The 17,303-nt window shown below is 47.3% G+C and overlaps 2 protein-coding genes across 4 annotated transcripts in view; both read left to right on the top strand.

Annotated features, from left to right (window-relative positions):
* LOC118092842 (lysosomal alpha-glucosidase) overlaps positions 1 to 2,506 on the top strand; it is a 39,436-nt gene extending 36,930 nt beyond the window's left edge. For all 3 annotated transcript variants that reach the window (XM_035131451.2, XM_035131450.2, XM_035131452.2), the window contains exon 20: positions 401 to 2,506. In XM_035131451.2, coding sequence (XP_034987342.2) covers positions 401 to 463 — 63 coding nt within the window. In that variant the 3' untranslated portion in view covers positions 464 to 2,506. The remainder of the gene's footprint in view (positions 1 to 400) is intronic.
* A 971-nt stretch (positions 2,507 to 3,477) lies between these two features.
* INTS1 (integrator complex subunit 1) overlaps positions 3,478 to 17,303 on the top strand; it is a 66,724-nt gene continuing 52,898 nt past the window's right edge. The window contains exons 1-10 of the mRNA XM_035131449.2: positions 3,478 to 4,564; positions 5,519 to 5,782; positions 7,388 to 7,584; positions 8,164 to 8,301; positions 9,010 to 9,169; positions 10,686 to 10,791; positions 12,898 to 13,084; positions 13,799 to 13,944; positions 15,658 to 15,799; positions 15,908 to 16,084. Of these exons, the coding sequence (XP_034987340.2) occupies positions 4,507 to 4,564; positions 5,519 to 5,782; positions 7,388 to 7,584; positions 8,164 to 8,301; positions 9,010 to 9,169; positions 10,686 to 10,791; positions 12,898 to 13,084; positions 13,799 to 13,944; positions 15,658 to 15,799; positions 15,908 to 16,084 (1,575 nt within the window). The 5' untranslated portion in view covers positions 3,478 to 4,506. The remainder of the gene's footprint in view (positions 4,565 to 5,518; positions 5,783 to 7,387; positions 7,585 to 8,163; positions 8,302 to 9,009; positions 9,170 to 10,685; positions 10,792 to 12,897; positions 13,085 to 13,798; positions 13,945 to 15,657; positions 15,800 to 15,907; positions 16,085 to 17,303) is intronic.

Genomic DNA, 17,303 nt, shown 5'->3' with positions numbered 1-17,303 from the left:
CCCTAAACAGAAGCACTCCACACTGCAACATTTTCCTGCAGGTTCCACTTAGAATCATAGAATCGTAGAGTTGGGTGGGCCCTTGAGGGTCCTCGAGTCCAACCCCCTGCAATGCAGGAATCTCAGCTAAAGCATCCCTGACAGATGGCCACCCAAGCTCTGCTTAAAAACCACTGTTGAACAGCTGTTACTCTCAGAAAGTTCTTCCTGATGTTTAATCGGAATCTCCTTTCTTGTAACTTGAAGCCAGTGATTTATTAGATTACCACTGGCCGCTTTTTAAAAAAAAAAAAAAACAATTGCAATAGAAAAATGGGGGTGGGAGGGATAACTATTAGAAACGCAAACTATTGAAGGGAATAAAGGCTCCAGCTAATCACTGATCTCACTTCCTTCTTAGGTTCTCACTGTGAGTGACCTCCAGCTCAACCTCAGCCGTGGATTCAGCATACACTGGATGTGAGACTGGCAGTTCCCTCCCCCCCAGCCGTCTGAATGTACTGTTGCCAGCAGGCGGGTCTGTCGCCCGTCCAGGCCCTCCAGATGGGGGGCCGCACACCCCTAGGAGGGTCTCTGCGGCCCCGAGCCTCGTGCTCTCTTCTTCGCGTCTCCTCAGGAAAAAGACTCCCTGCTGCTTCAGCTTTTACTGCATTTTTGCCAAAAAACGAAGCCCCGTCTCAGCTCGGCCCTCGATGGGGCGAGGGTCTCTTGCACGCTGCTGGGCGTCCCCACCGAGCCATCCCGCGCTTTGGACCGTGTTTGCTGCTCCCGTCGGAAAAGGGAGATGCCTCCGTCGCCTTCGCTGGGTTAGAGCGCCTAAGCTGTATATCTGTGTGTGTGAGTTTTGTGCGTGTTTCTAAAGGTAGCCCTGGATCTCTGTGTTGCTGCTGCTGCTGCTGCTGCTGCTGCTACATCCTGTATCATCGCACTGTCTCTGCCACTGCATGAGAAGGGACCTAATGCATGCCAAACGTCCCAATCCCAGTGCCTGGTTTTCCCGGGTTTAAAGGATCCGTGATAGCAAGGCTGGGGGCAGGAGGGGGGGAGGAGGACTTCTTCTTCCTAAGATGCCACAGAGACCCCTGCCAGGCTCTCCTTGAGCAAGTTGCGCTGTTTGTGGGGCATAACCCCACCCTCCAGGGTCCTGATGTGGGGAGGAGAGGATACACAAGCCCAGGGTCTCTGCTGTCTTTTGCCGGGAGCAGGATCTGAACGTGGAGCAAGGGCAGAAAGTGCAGCACCTCCAAGCCAGGCGAAGGGAGGAGGACAGGTTCCTGAGCCTTCATCCTCTGCGCCAATGAGAGGGGCAGGTGATGTTCACTACAGTACCCTTTTGTTTCCGTAGAGGGCACTAAAGCTTGGGCACATGCAGCCTGGGGTGCCTCTCTTGGGGCACATTCACGCCATGCGTTTAAAGCTATGATACCGCAGCGGTGGCTTATCCCAAAGGATTCTGGGAGCTGTAGTTTGTTCAGGGTTCTGAGGGAGCATTCTGCAAACAGGAATTCCCTGTGAAGAGGGATTGATCATCAAACCACTCTGGGAAAGGAATAGGGGTCCCCTCACAACCCTCAGAAGCCTTAACAAACCACAGCTCCCAGAATCCTTTGGGGGGAATGGCCGTTTACAGTGGCAAATGTGTGGTACGAATGTGCTCCCAAGGCTCAGCGTCAATTCCGGACATTTCCTGGTTCATAAGAAGTGTCCAGCTGGATCAGGCCCCAGGCCCCATCCAGCATCGTCACTGTGGCCAACCAAATGTTTGGGGTTAGCCTGTTTAGGCCTCTTGTCTCTGTGCAGGAGCCGGTAAAAACGCCATTCCTCCAGGACCTGAGCCCAAGAGAACTCGCCTGGAGTTCTGGTATGCAGCACAAGGCAGCTTGTTCTCAAACAAACATTGAAAGCCAAAGCCCTATTTTGCCAACATTGCTTTAAACCCACAAAGGTCAACAGAGGGTTTTCACCTCGTCATATCCCCACTTTCTTTGATGGTCCACAGGTTCTGCTTGAAGGTGCCTTCCGGCTATAACTGAACTGGGCTTTGTTGACCTAACCCACAGCCTCACTTAGGGCTGGCCCCTTGGGGTTTTGCCGCCTTATGTGAGGTTTGCTTCTTCCAGTGCTGCGGAGGTTGTACCTCTTGCATCACATCCCAACACCTGCTTTCTTCGCCAAGAGGGAATTTGGGCTGATTGTGAACCCGCCTCCTGTTTGAATGTCTCTGCAGTGATTCAGAATGTACCCTTGTGGGGGGGAATGCTCAGTTGCACTATTTTTTATACCGATCCCTCCTTCCCCCTACCTGCAGTTTCGTGAGCGGAGCAGAGCAGGGAGCTGCCTGCCTTGCTTCTGGCCATTTGGGAAAGGCCAGCAGTGCCGAGAAACAAAGTGAGTGGCGTATTCAGATTGTTCAGCTTTTACCCGTTCATTTGGGGCTTTGCATCTGCCATTTCTCTGTGGCTGGCTGTACTCAGATTGAGACTCAATAAAACAAAACTTCAAAGAGTGCCACTTCTGAAAGCGATTCAGTTCCGTTCACGAATGCTTGCTGGGCATATTCAAAGAGAACCAAATTGGCAAACCTGCAAAGCGTATTATAGCAGAAATTCAGGGCCCCAGTGAAATGATGCACAATCTCCTCGCCACTTCTCGAGCAACGCATGAGATAGCAAACCTCTCCCTGGGCCATACAAAGTTAAATGCAGCTCTGCCATTCTTGCTTTGAATGCAAACACTGGTACCTGGAAGTTGCGGGGAAGGAGAATTGGAATCACAGCTGGTGGCAGCGGAGAGCTTAACTCTCTTCTCAATTTACTGTGGTCCTGAATAAAAATTAAAATAAATTGAGGGAACTCAATCAACACTAGTTATTGTATTGGCCACAGAACTGGCTGAATTGAGCCTGGCTGCTGCCCCTTCACTCTCTGTTGTATTTGGCTGAGTCAGGGAGGCATGGCTGGCTCTGGGTGCCAACATCTCTAGGGCAGAGATGGAGAACTTGTTGCCAGGCTACAACTCCCAGGGAGAGCATTCCGCAAGCAAGGAGCCACCACTGAAAAGCCCATTCTCGTGTTGCTGCGCTCTGTACTTCCCGTTGAGAAAGCACGCAGAGAAGGGCCTCAGGTGACAATTGGGGGTATTAGACTCATAGCCTACATTCCACATGTAATTCAAAACAAAATAGCAAAGCGTCAAAATTTTGTTTTTTGAAACGGCACAAAACTTATACATGCACTGAAACATACATGCAGGTGTATGATATGCAACACACGGCAGGGAATCTGATTTCCTCACATTCTTTCAGTTCACATTAGTAGGACGCCGCCACCTTGGATAATGAAAAGAGAACAGAAAAATAGAGGAAGGATATGGGGCGTAAGGAAATCAAACAAAATTCCTATTTTCCCCCACAATGACTACGTCAATGTTTTTTTGTGCATTGCAGGGGTCAGACTAGATTACTCTATGGTTCTATGAGCTATGAACTGCTACTGACACATTTTACTCTCTTGGGTGCCCTTTTGGGCACCTGCTATCGGGTAAGCCAGCACTGGTTGCATCTGGTATCCCACCACCACCACCAGCAGCTATCAAGGCCAGAAAAAAAATCCCAGCCTTCACTTCCTCACCTGTCTCACCTTCCTCAGAATATCAATGTCTCGAAGTGTTTTGCCTGACATCCATTAGTTTCGTTTATCTGTGCCTGTTCTGCTACCTTGCACAGAATGGCAAGGCATCCTGGGCCGGGCCACTGTTTTATTTTTTTATTAAATCTGTATACCGCCCTTCATCCGTAGATCTTGGGGCAGATCACGGCATAAAAATACAAGGTAAAAACACAAAATACATAATAAAAACAAGAACAAAACAATAACCCCTTTTGCCCTCTTTGCTAGCCCTGTCTATTGCCATTGGACCATGGATTACAATGGTGGCGGTGTGCGGGTGGAAATCGTTGGTTGTTTTTTAAAAAATTAAAAAAATATCAATAATAAGTCTACCGCTCGGGAGCCCCGTCGTCGCAGTTCCCCTTGCTCGCCACCCCGCCGCCGGCCACTAGGTGGCGAAAGACTCACATCGACACGTGTGTATCTGAAGAAGTATGCATGCACACGAAAGCTCATACCAAAATAAAAACTTAGTTGGTCTTTAAGGTGCTACTGAAGGAATTTTTTTATTTTGTCACATCGACACGGTTTCCTCCGCTCGCTTAACTTGAAATGATCCCGAACCTAGTCTAGATAGCGCTCCGCGGTCTACTCCGGCAAAGGAGAGGGAAAGCCTGCAATTTCTCCTCCCGGCCGCGCGGTGGCGCCAGAGAAACGCAGCCGAGAGCCTGGAAACGAGCTCACTCCCCTCCCTCTCCTTATTTTTGTTCCGGGTTGGGAAGGGCACCTCGCGGCTCTTCTGCTTCCGCTTTCCTCTCCTTTAACCCCCTCCCTGCCGGCCCGTCGACTGTGAGGGAAAAAGCGGAGAGGACGGGAGTGGGGCGGGGGCTCCGCAGGGATGAACCGCGCGAAGCCCGCGGCCGCGCGCCGCCCCAGCGCCGTCGCCAAACCCTCCGGTGGGTAAATGGGGGTGGGGGTGGGGAAGCGCGTGCACGAGACCCAGGGGGAAGGCCAGCTCCGCCTTAAAAACAACAAAAAAACCCTCTTTCCCACCCCCTCCAAAAAAGAATTACGTAGAATCCTAGAACTGCAGAGCTGGGAGGGGTACCCCAAGAGGCCATCTAGGCTGACCCCCCTGCAACGCAGGAGTAACAGCTCGACGGTCCCTGGCAGGTGGCCGTCCAGCCTCTGCTTGGAAACCTCCTGCGAACCACAGAACTGTAGAAGTGGAAGGGACCCCCCAGGGTCATCCAGTCCAGCCCCCTGCCATGCAGGAATCTCAGCTGAAGCCTCCATGGCAGATGGCCAATAAACCTCTGCTTAGAAACCGCCAAGGGAGGAGAGCCCAGAACCTCCAGAGGGAGACCGCGCCACTGTCAAGGAGCGCTCGCCGTCAGATGTTTAGCTGGAATCTCCTTTCTTGTGACTTCAAGCCACTAGTTTGAGTCCTACCCTCCAGAACAGGTCTGCTCCATCTTTCATGGGACAGCCCTTGAGATATTGGGAGATGGCTATCATATATATCATATATATCATCTTGGTTGCCCTCCTCTGCACACCTTCCAGCTTGTCAACATCCTCCTTAAATTGTGGTGCCCAGAACTGGACACAGTGCTCCAGGTATGGTCTGAGCAAGGCAGAATAGAGTTTCTAGGGAATATTACTTCCCTTGACCAGGACTCTAGACTTCTGTCATTGCAGCCTAGAATAGCATAAGCTTTTTTTGCTGCTGCATCACACTGTGGACTCATGTGAAGCTTGTGGTCCACTAAGACTCCCGGACAGCCACAGCCAGTCAGTGTAAGCAATACTCAGCTACCTGAGCCAATGGTCTGACTCACTATAAGGCAGCTTCCTGCGTTCTCCCTGACTTTGCATTTCTGTGAACTGCTCTCTTTTTTTCCTCCTAGGTCACCCGCCTCCAGGAGATTTCATCGCCTTGGGTTCAAAAGGCCAGTCCAATGAATCGAAAGCAGCCGTCACGCTGCTCAAGCCGGCTTCGGCTGGGTTGCCCTCTGAGCGGAAGCGGGAGGCCGCCTCCGGGCTTGCCAAGCGCCCAAAACTCTCCTCAACGCCCCCTCTCAGTGCCTTGGGACGCTTGGCAGAGGCAGCTGTGGCTGAGAAACGGGCCATTTCACCTTCCATCAAGGAGCCCTCAGTGGTCCCTATTGAAGGTAAAGACCTGTCAGGGGTTGTTGTGGCTGCTCTTGAGTAACGACCCTCCACATCTGCTTATCTTTAAGATGTTTTTATTGGTGCATATTATTTACAGTGCAAAGTGTCCATAAATCATGTCTACCTCAGTCTGAGTCAGAATCTCGCAATGGCTGCTTTCTGTTTCATGCCCAACATAACAGCCTGGGAACCCCAAAGCGCCGCCCCTTGCTCCTCAATTCAGGCGTTGGGGGGAATGGCCTCCCTTCTGACTGTCTGCCGGTCCCTTCTTCCACCACTCTCTCTCCCTTCCTTTGGAGCAGGGGCTCTCTGAGACTGCCAGAGCCTTGGGTCTCCCTTTCTGTTTCCTGGCTCTTGTAATCTGATCCTGTGCTGGACTTACTGCTCTGCGAAGAACTCGACCTAATTGGGGGGGGGGGCTGTTCCCTATAAGCCTTCCCCCTTACAAGACCCTTTGCTCCAGTGAAGGCAGTAAACACCTCTGAATACTAGTTTCTGGAAACCGCAAGAGGGGAGAGGGCTTTTGTGATCGAATCCTGCTTGAGGGGTTCCAAGAAAGACATCTGGTTGGCCACTGTGAGATCAGGATGCTGGACTTGATGGACCATTGGCCTGATCCACCAGGTTCTTCTTGTGTCCAACAGACATCACTTGCATGTGTTATAAGAAAAAAAAACCTGCTCCTTTTCCCTTATGGGGTACCCAAGAGCCCATACAGAGTCCCTTTGTAGGTTCTCTATCAGTAGGAGAAAATAACAGAGACCAACCAGAGAATATTGAGAAGCAAAGCAGCTAGTAAACCTGATTTTATTAACTGTTGCAACAGGGTGCTCACTACCACACGCAGGAGGCAGGAGGGACCCCGAACAATGGTGTGCCCGCCCTTATATAGAGATTTTTAATTGCCCACCCTGGAGCCCAAGACCACCCCCTAGATACATCATACCTACATCACAGGAAAGGTGGTCTACAACAGAAATCTCAGCGCGTTGTTGATATCTCCTGTCTGGCAAGTTACCTGATTGCATTATCTGGGTTTTGGCCACTCTTTTTATTTTTATAACTACTTAATTCCTGAATCTAGGTCACAGGCTCACACCCTGTTCATATCTTGAATGTGGCCTTAAGACAGGATTTGTGAGGAAAGAGACAATGGGGAGGTTTCCCACTTTGACCTTGCAGAGAAATATTTGAGGTCAATTTGTTCAGGACCTTTTCTATGGGGTTTCAGACATGTGGTTTATATATACAGTTATGAATATATATATTTATATATATATGACCTTGAAATTCTTATAACACAGGTACAGATGTTTTGATGCAAAGGTAAATGATGGACTTTGTTGGTCTGATGCAGATTCCAAGCTCTGTTGGCAAATATGAACCATGCTGCAAGACTCCTGCTCTTTAATATTTTGGCACCCTCACCAAAAAAAGTTGTCCACCTTTAGTTTATCAAGAGTGTTACCTTTTTTTCCAAACCCCCCTCAGAAGTCCTTTGCCTTGAGCTTTGGTATAACATTTATTTGGCTTGCTTAAAAATGACAACTGCCAATAGGCTGAGGGCTCTGAGGAACTCATTTCCTGCCTGGCTCTCTTTGCAGTGGCCCCAGCGGTTTTGCTGGATGAGATCGAGGCTGCGGAAGCCGAAGGCAATGACGACCGCATTGAAGGGGTGTTGTGCGGGGCCGTGAAGCAGCTGAAAATGAACCGGGCAAAGCCCGACACCAGCCTGTACTTGAGCCTGATGTACCTGGCGAAAATGAAGCCCAACATCTTTGCCACGGAAGGAGTGATTGAGGTAAGAGCCGGATTTGTCTTTGTGCATCAAGATTAGAAATATTGACTTGACTTAACTCTAGGGGCATTTTGGGATAGACAATGGAACATATCTCTTCCGGAGAAACTAATGTAGCACTAAGGAACACAAAGACCAAAGTTGATTTTTAACAACAGTGGCAATAATTATATTAGTACAAGCTTGGAAGACAGAAGAAATACCAACGAAAGAACAATGGCAAGGGAAACTTATGGAATATGCAGAACTGGCAAAATTAACAGATAAATTACATGAAAGGGATAGCAAAGACTTTAAAAGAGAATGGGAACCATTTACAGCATATATGAAGAAGCAACATAAGGAATTGGACTCACTGGCAGGGTTTGAAAAAACAAACGCAATTGTATATAACAAACAGTAAGATTACGTATATGTATGGGGGGGGGAACTGGGAGACAACACGCAGGGTGAATAATATGGAAATAAAACAAAATGGGAATATGAGGGAAGTCCAGGGGAGGGAAATATGGAAAATTGTTAGAGAAATATTGTTAGAGGAGGCTCTCCACTTGTTCTCACTGGGGGAATTTGCTTTTGCAGGCACTGTGCAGTCTTCTCCGCCGAGATGCCTCCATCAACTTCAAAGCCAAAGGGAACAGCCTGGTGTCTGTCTTGGCCTGCAACCTCCTCATGGCGGCATATGAGGAGGACGAGAACTGGCCTGAGATCTTTGTCAAGGTACACCAACTTGGGACAGTGTTCGTGTGGGAGGCTTACTGGAGGCAGGCGGAAGTGTTAAGGCTGTGTTCAAGGACACGAGCATCTTCAACACCTGTCACTCGAAAATAATTATCTCTCTTAAAGTATTTTTATCCCTGCTCTTCAGATGAAAAGGCTCCCAGAGCGGCTTTGTGTTTTAGATATACACAGTCAAAAGGAAACAAGGCAGGCCCTGATGGACATGTCACAAAAGGAAAAAGCAGTGGGGAGGGAAGAGGAAATCAAGCAATCTCAGCATCAGTTCTTAAAGTGGCTGGCTTGAATCAAAACAATTCATGGGCCAAATGGAGTGGTGTTGTCTCTCCCTTTGCTGCAGCCTGGTGGAATGGCAGCTGCTAGAGAAAGAAGCAAATAAAACAGTCATTGAAATATCCCCCCCCCTAATGTTTTTATTAGGCTATGGAGGGTTTATGATTTTGGCTAAAATTAGAGGGAGCCCAGTTGCCTGGAGATGCAATTAGCAGCTACCATTCATTTCTGCCACACAGATCTGTGCAATCCCAAAAGTTTGAATACTGTACCCGTAACAGCAGCATCTGATATAAGAATGGCTGGAAAGTACTGATCTTGTCTGTTTGGGGCACACCCACCCACCCCGCTTAACTGCTTTGTTTTGTTTTTTGGTGCAGGTATATATAAAGGTGTTTCTGCTCATCTCCTTTGCAGGTTTACATTGAGGATTCTCTGGGGGAGCGTATCTGGGTGGACAGCCCTCACTGCAAGACCTTTGTGGAAAACATCCAGACAGCCTTCAGCACCAAGATGCCTCCCAAAAGCATTTTGCTCCATGGGGAGGTTGGACGCAGTGGGGGAGACCTGAGCGCTGGTAGGGCACTTAGTGGGAGAGTTGCTTGGAAGGTGGTTGTTCATTTTCTGAACATACAGATAGCAACGTCAACACGAAAGAGAATCATAGTACATCCGTTTTAATAGTGCTCACTGTGAAGTCCAGTAGATTAATTTTAAAAGATCTGTATGGTTTGATTGAGGAATTATGGTATGCGTAGACCTGTTGACCTATGAAATCAAGTCAAACTAAACTGCCAGAGTCATGTTTTTTACCTTCCATTGTCTTTTTGTTAACTTTTCAGTAATACATTGTTTTACTCAGGGGTCAGCAAACTTTTTCAGCAGGGCGCCGGTCCACTGTCTCTCAGACCTTGTGGGGGGCCAGACTATATATTTTTTTGGGGGGGGGAATGGAACAAATTCCTATGCCCCACAAATAATTCAGAGATGCATTTTAAATAAAAGCACACATTCTACTCCTGTAAAAACACCAGGCAGGCCCCACAAATAACCCAGAGATGCATTTTAAATAAAAGGACACATTCTACTCAAGTAAAAAAGCCGCTGATTCCCAGACCGTCCACCGGCCGGATTTAGAAGGCGATTGGGCCGGATCTGGCGCCCGGGCCTTACTTTGCCTGCCCATAGTTTTACTGGTTTTACGTCCCACCTTTTTCTCCAAGGAGCTCAAGGTGTGGCATGCATGGCTCTCCCCCTCCTCATTTAACCCCCACAACAACCCTGTGGGGTAGGTTAGCCTAATAGACAATGATCGGCTCATGGTCACCCAGTGAGCTTTATAGCCAAATGGGGATTTAAACCTTGGTTTCTCAGTCTGACACTTCAATCACTGCGCCACACTGGCTCTCAAATTTGCCAGATGCTCATACACAACTTGGATAACATTAACCCTGTACCAGTTTTCCAATGTTTACTTATCAGCTGATGAGCTGTCACCTTTGAAACTGAAACTAAGTCCTTGTAAGGAACACCAGCCTTTTCATTATCAAATAGGAACAACAAAGCCAGCTGTGGAATACACTCCAGCTTGCATCCTACTATTTTACCAGTCTCTTCAAATACCTTTTGCCAAAATCAGTTTGTTGCAGAACAGTTCAACCACATATGATCAGTACAATCCCTCTGGCATGGTTTGTTTAACGTTTTGTTGATGTAGAAGCTTAAATGGAACTTCTCAGAAAATTGACCCGGTCTGAAATTTTGACGATGGTGCTTGGCAGGTCCTGGGATCTGAAGATGAGATTAGCGGAGAGATTGTCGCAAAACGAGATGGCGTCATTTCATAGGGCTTATTTCAGTAAACCACCATTTAAGGTTAACCACAGTGTACAGTTCAGACGTAGCACTAAACTGTGGTTAATTGAAACTGGAAATGAAAGCTGCTGCACTCATCGCAGCTGTTCTGAAGGGTGAATGAGTCTGAGGTTTGCTTCTCCTTGTTCCCACTGAGACAAACCATGGTTTATTGTGACATCTGAACTTGCCCCCTTGTTCTGTGTTGAAGAAATGTGGCGTTCTTGACTTTCCTTCAGGGAACAGCCCACATCCCTCTATGCCTGAAGAGGAGGACAGCCAGAGCGAGCTGCTGATTGCTGAGGACAAGATGAGCCCAGATCAGGAAGGACAACTGATGCCCAGGTACGCTCGCTTACCCATTGATGGCAAAGGCCCTCACTTCAAACAGCACTGGAGAACTGCAGAAGGGTCGAAGGAAATGTGGCATATGAGATTCAGCTGGAGCTTCCTATGTCTTTATTAACCCTATAGCAGGGGAGGACAGACTCCACACTTACAGGACCTTCTTTGTGTTTTATCAGATCCACCCAGCAGAGCCAGATGCAAAAGCATGGTGTCCTCCGCTGCCGAGCTTTGCTGTGATGTGCATTCAGACTTCCTCCATCTGGCATGCAAATCCATTCCTGGTCACCCCCTAGCTTTAATTTGAAGGGTGTGTGTCCCGGGTTGGGGGGGGAGCCAACTTGTTGATATAGTTAAACAACCAGGAGTCATACTCTTTCTGATTTACTGCAGATCACTCAAAGGTCTCCCAGTAGATCCCTATGTAGCTTCTCTCATCCCTGCCCCATAGACATTGTTGTTCATATAGCTGTAGCCACAGCGATTGCATATGCTAGGCATAGGCAAATCGGCCCTCCAGATGTTTTGGGGCTACAATTCCCATCATCCCTAGCTAACAGGACCAGTGGTCAGTGATGATGGGAGTTGTAGTCCCAAAACATCTGGAGGGCCGAGTTTACCTATGCCTGCCATATGGCAAAGGCTGGAGAGAAGAAACGACGGGATAAGTTGAGAGACAGAGAAGATGGTGATGGGACTGTGCAATATTCCCAGCAAGCTTTGTCCATATCGTCTGACTTGGGCCCAGGCTACCTGAAAGATCATTGTCTCCCTATAGAAACCTGCCCGGAGCATCTTATCTCGGTCTCCTCCGTTTCCGAGGCACGGTTCTGTGTCTGCTTCCCTGTTGTGGGATTCCCTCCCAAGAGGGGTCATCCTGGCTCCCTTCCTGTTATCCTCCTGCTGTCATTTCGAGACCTTCCTCTTCAGACAGGCCTTTGGAAACTAAGGTGCAGACAGACGATGCGGATAATGGGGCCGCTCTCAGGGCAAACCCCATTTGTAATTGCTGGTTCTCAACGTGCTCTGATATGTTTCATTTAGAGTTTCCCACTAGTTTGTTTTTTTGCATTTATAATAACGCATCTTCCAAATGTTTTCAGCGGCCCTAAATCCCAGGTTTTTTTTGTTTTTTTAAAAGCAATTTATTAAATTTTCAAATAAACACATTAGACAATAACAAAACATTCAACAACAAACACAACAACACACAATAGACAAAAAAATTTCTCCTTTTATCATCTATTCCATTATCTCAGATTCACTGTGCTCTGCCGGGCTTTGACTTCCCTCCTTCCCCCCCATTCGGTTTTCTTGTCCACTCCTATCTCGCAGTTCCTTTACTCCCTCTACTTAAAGTCATTTCGTAGGATTTATTTCAGTCCTGCAAGTGTCTTTAAACTTCTACAGTTCCTCTCCATATAGTCTACAAATTTACTCCAGTCTTTTTGGAACCTTGCCTCTCCCTGGTTTCGGATCCTGCTAGTCAGCCTTGCTAATTCTGCATAGTCCATCATTTTTGTCTGCCACTCTTCGATCGTCAGTAAATGAATCCCAGTTTGGCTGTTTGATAGACCTAAAAGCCGTGTCTTCAAGCCTGTCCTGCTCCGTTAACCTCCTTCTAAAAGCAGCCTGTGCTTCATGCCCAACATATGTTTCCGAGCAAAAGTGTTGGTGCTGACCTTTAAAGCCCTAAACGGCCTCGGCCCAGGATACCTGAAGGAGCATCTCCATCCCCATCGTGCAGCCTGGACACTGAGGTCCAGCTCCGAGGGCCTTCTGGCGGTTCCCTCACTGCAAGAAGTAAGGTTAAAGGGAAGCAGGCAGAGGGCCTTCTTGATGGTGGCACCAGCTCTGTGGAATGCCCTCCCATCAGATGTCAAGGAAATAAACAACTTTCTGACTTTTAGAAGACATCTGAAGGCATCCCTGTTTAGGGAAGTTTTTAATGTTTGATGTCTTATTGTGTTTTTAATATTCTGTTGGGAGCCACCCAGAGTGGCTGGGGAAACCCAGCCAGATGGGCAGGATATAAATAATAAATGATGATGATGATGATGATTATTATTATTTTATTTTATACGGTATGGTCTTGTCTTGTCCCAGGTACGACGACCTGGCCGAGAGCGTGGAGGAATATGTCCTGGACATGCTGCGGGATCAGCTCAACCGGCGTCAGCCCATGGACAATGTGTCCCGGAATCTCCTGCGCCTCCTGACTGCCACCTGCGGCTACAAGGAGATTCGGCAAATGGCCGTGCAGAGGCTGGAAATGTGGCTGCAGAACCCCAAGGTAAGAAGGTTGGGCTTGGTTTCAATTTTTTTTGAAACTGAAACTACCCATTCCCTTACTTGAACTTGGAGATGGGGCTGGATTCTAGCCGGGACAGGTATTGTTTTTGTTTGTTGTTATAGTATGCTGTGTGTGTTTATATTGTAAATCCCCCTGTGATCTCCAGACAAAGGTCAGTAAGGAGATTTAATAAATAATCATAAGAGTCTCATCTGATATAAGGCAGCTTCCCATCTTCATTTTTATTGTTTTTGCAAATACGTACAAAGTGCAAATAAACACAAACTTAGAAGAACATATCTGTATAAAGAAATTCTCCGAATCTCGAGACTTCCCCCCCATGCCCTCTATAAAGTCTTATTTTAACCATCTACAACTGCATATTCATCCATTCTCCAATTTTTATATCAATCCATATTGTCCATAATATTTTTTACACTACAAGTGAGTCAAAATCCTGCTCTTGTTTCCATCTGCTTACAGTGGTCTCCTAAGTAACTTATAAAATTTCCCCATTCTTTTATAAAGTTCTTATCTTTTTAGTTTCTGAGTTTTCCAGTCAGCTTTGCCATTTCAGTTTGGTTTGCCATTCTTCTCTGGTAGGGACTTTATCTTCTTTCCAACTCTGGGTTAAGCCTCCCATCTTCATTATTTGCGTGGCTTCTTCTTCCTCTGCCTGCTCTCATTGCACCCACCCTTCCCCTTCCTTCCCAGCTCACCAGACCTGCCCAGGACTTGCTCATGTCGGTCTGCATGAACTGCAACACCCACAGTTCCGAGGACGTCGAGGTGGTCTCCAACCTGATCAAAATCCGCCTCAAACCCAAAGTGCTTCTCAACCACTACATGCTGTGTGTCAGGTAAGACCAGGCTGAAGCCAGGCAAAAGGTCCTCTAGGACAGTGTTTCTCAACCAGTGTGCCTCCAGATGTTTTGGGACTACAACTCCCATCATTCCTGACCACTGGTTTTGCTAGCTAGGGATGATGGGAGTTGTAGTCCCAAAACATCTGGAGGCACACTGGTTGAGAAACACTGCTCTAGGACAGGCATGTCCAAAGTCTGGCCCGGGGGCCCAATCTGGCCCGCCGGTCGGGTTAATCTTTCCCCTGTGACAGTTTATTTCAATCCCAAAAAAACCCTCAACAACCCAAGAATTTCAACCCTAAAAAAAGGTCAACAACTTTGGTTGGCTCTCATGCATTTTCACTTCATAAAAATCTGGCCCTCTTTGAAAAAAGGAGACCTGAGTAAAGGGCAAAGGTGGGCCAAATACTGCTTGTGGGTAGGGCTGGACCGATAACCAGTTTTCAACATTGTGATATATGGTGTATGTGTGATTCACGATGTCTGAAATAAGAATGGAGCACCGTAGAGGCATCGGCCGGCTTCACGTCTTTTCCTGCATTGTGGTTCTTGCATTACACACACACACACACACACACACACACACACACACACACACACACACACACCATGATTCACAATATATTGCCACGTCAAAAATTATGAAACCGATAGCACAATAACGGACTTCAAACTGGTTTTGGACAATATATCAGCCCAGCCATACTTGCAGGAGAGAGCAGAGGCAGTAGGAAGAAGGTTTGTGCACGTCAGTGGTTAGGAAAAGAGATGGGTGGACCTTAAAGTCAACTTGGTTGGTTCTTTGTTCAAAACCTCTGGTGGGAACACCATCCCGTACGAGGATTTTGGTATGATGTGCTTAAGCAACTGATTAGTGATAATATTAAATTTATGCTAGAATTGTTTTTTTGCTTTCTATGTGTGTGTGTTTTATTTCATAATGTTTAAACACTGCTTGACTGTTTTAAAAAAAAAGCAAATGAGCAAACCACAAAGTGGTTTACGAAGAGGAAATTACCAGTAATAACAAGAACAGCTATCTAACACATTAAAAATAAAAATAAGTAAGCAACAAACTAAAAACAGGGCAAGACATATCAACACATCTGCGTAGGCTTGCCTATCTAGTGCTGAAAAGAGTTCAATGAAAGCGCTTGCCTGATGTCAATAGGCAGGGAGTTCCAAAGTGTAAGTGCTTTCTTACAAATAAAGAATGAGTATTATGTGGCACATAATGGCTTTATAGAACATCACAAGGACACCCAATTTAAGGACTTGCTTCTGGATTTCCTTATAGTTGCTAGACAAGCCACCATTTGATCGTGGAAAAAACTGGATAACCTAAACTTACTCACAATATATACAGTAGAACAATTCGGACTTTAGCAATAGCATTAAAAAGTGCATATAGAATCCAGGTTCTGCAAGGAAAAGGAAAAACCACCATAATTTTACGTCACCTGGCAGAACTTTATTACATATGCAGTGGACAGGTATGGACACCTGGCAACTTTAATGTATGTAACATGAACTCTGGAACTTCTTATTCTTTGAGGAGGTCTTGACGTGCCTTGTATATCACACAGGTGCTTTTGTTAAATTCCCACTCCTCTTTTTTCCTACATTTTATATAGTATTGTTTTTCTTTTGCATAAATAAGCTTGGACGTTTTTTCCCCCTTAAGAAAACCAACTTCATTTCTTGCAGGGAGCTGCTGAACGCCCACCGGGACAACTTGGGCACGGTGGTCAAATCGGTGGTCTTCAACGAGCTTTCAAATGCCAGAAATCCCAACAACATGCAGATTCTCTACACGGTTTTGCAGCACAGCCCAGAGCTCGCTCCGAAGGTAGGTGGCTGGTTAGCCAGGGCTAGGGAAGCAGCCTGTGGAACAGATCAGCCCCCTCTTGCCAACCCGGCTGACACAGCCTCTCCCTCCTCCTTGCTCTCTTCCCAGTTCCTGGCGATGGTCTTCCAAGATCTGCTGACCAACAAAGACGACTACTTGCGCGCCTCGCGGGCCTTGCTGCGGGAGATCATCAAGCAGACGAAGCACGAGATCAACTTCCAGGCTTTCTGCCTGGGTCTCATGCAGGAGCGGAAGGAGCCTCAGTACGCCGAGATGGAGTTCAAGGTAAGAGACCCGCTCGGTTTCCCCCGCCAGCCCTTTCTGCCAAAGGCGTATTCCTTCTGTGTTTTTGTTTTGTTTTTTGTAATTTTTTTAAAAATTCAATTACTAAAAATCCGATAAAAACCACATTTTGTCAATCTCTAATTACAATTCATATGCCAGTATATACCAATTATAAGGCCAATTATACATTTTGTCCGACTTCCCGTGTGCTGGATTTCGAGGTGGAATGTGTTTCTCCCCCCCCCCCATCCTGCTTCAGAAATCTTAATTAATCCAACAACATTCAGTCTTGTTCTTAATCCCTTATCCACAGCTACAGAGCTTTTGACTCCCATTCGTATTATCAGATTTAATTAATCTTATTTCTGCAAGTAGATAAATAGGGACCGCTATAGCGGGAAGGTAAACGGCGTTTCCGTGTGCTGCTCTGGTTCGCCAGAAGCGGCTTTGTCATGCTGGCCACATGACCTGGAAGCTATACGCCGGCTCCCTCGGCCAATAATGCGAGATGAGCGCGCAACCCCAGAGTCGGTCACGACTGGACCTAATGGTCAGGGGTCCCTTTACCTTTACCTTTTATTTCTGCCAAAGAAATTCTATGTCCTATAAATTTCCTGCATGCGATGTTTATTTTATCCACGATTTCTTCATTCGTCCTGCTCTCAATCATGTCCTGTAGAGCATTGCTTCTTCCAGTCTTTCACTCTTTCTTTTCCTTTGTTCCCCAAGGCGGTAACTTTAACTGCGTCACATGCCATCTTTCTTTGGTTGCTGTTACTGAGTCTAGATAAGGAGTGATCTGACATCCCACCAAAGCTCCGGCGAGTCCCCCATTTTCTCCTTTTTCTCCTTGCTGTTTCTGCTTTCATCCAAGGCCACATTCACAACGTACAATTAAAGCACCATAATGCCACTTGGAACAGTCGTGGCTTCCCCCCAAAGAATTCTGGGAGCTGCAGTTGTTAGGAGACTCCTGTTTCCCTATCTGAGCTACCGTTCCCAGAGTGGTTTACCATTCATTCCCTCTTTCCAGGGAACTCTGACAATGGTAGCTCTGGGAGGAAAGCAGGGGCCTGCTAACAAGCATAATGGCCCAGAGGGGCACTTCTCTGTGGTGTCTTCCCCTGGCACCGGCCCATCGCTGAGCAGCCCCCCTACCTGCACACCCGAGTCGGCCACGACTTTCACTGCACAGCCGTCGTCTCTGGCCTGCCGTGCA

Source organism: Zootoca vivipara, chromosome 14 (assembly GCF_963506605.1).
Source record: "Zootoca vivipara chromosome 14, rZooViv1.1, whole genome shotgun sequence".
NCBI lineage: Eukaryota > Metazoa > Chordata > Lepidosauria > Squamata > Lacertidae > Zootoca > Zootoca vivipara.
This window is presented reverse-complemented; position numbering and strand designations above follow the sequence as displayed.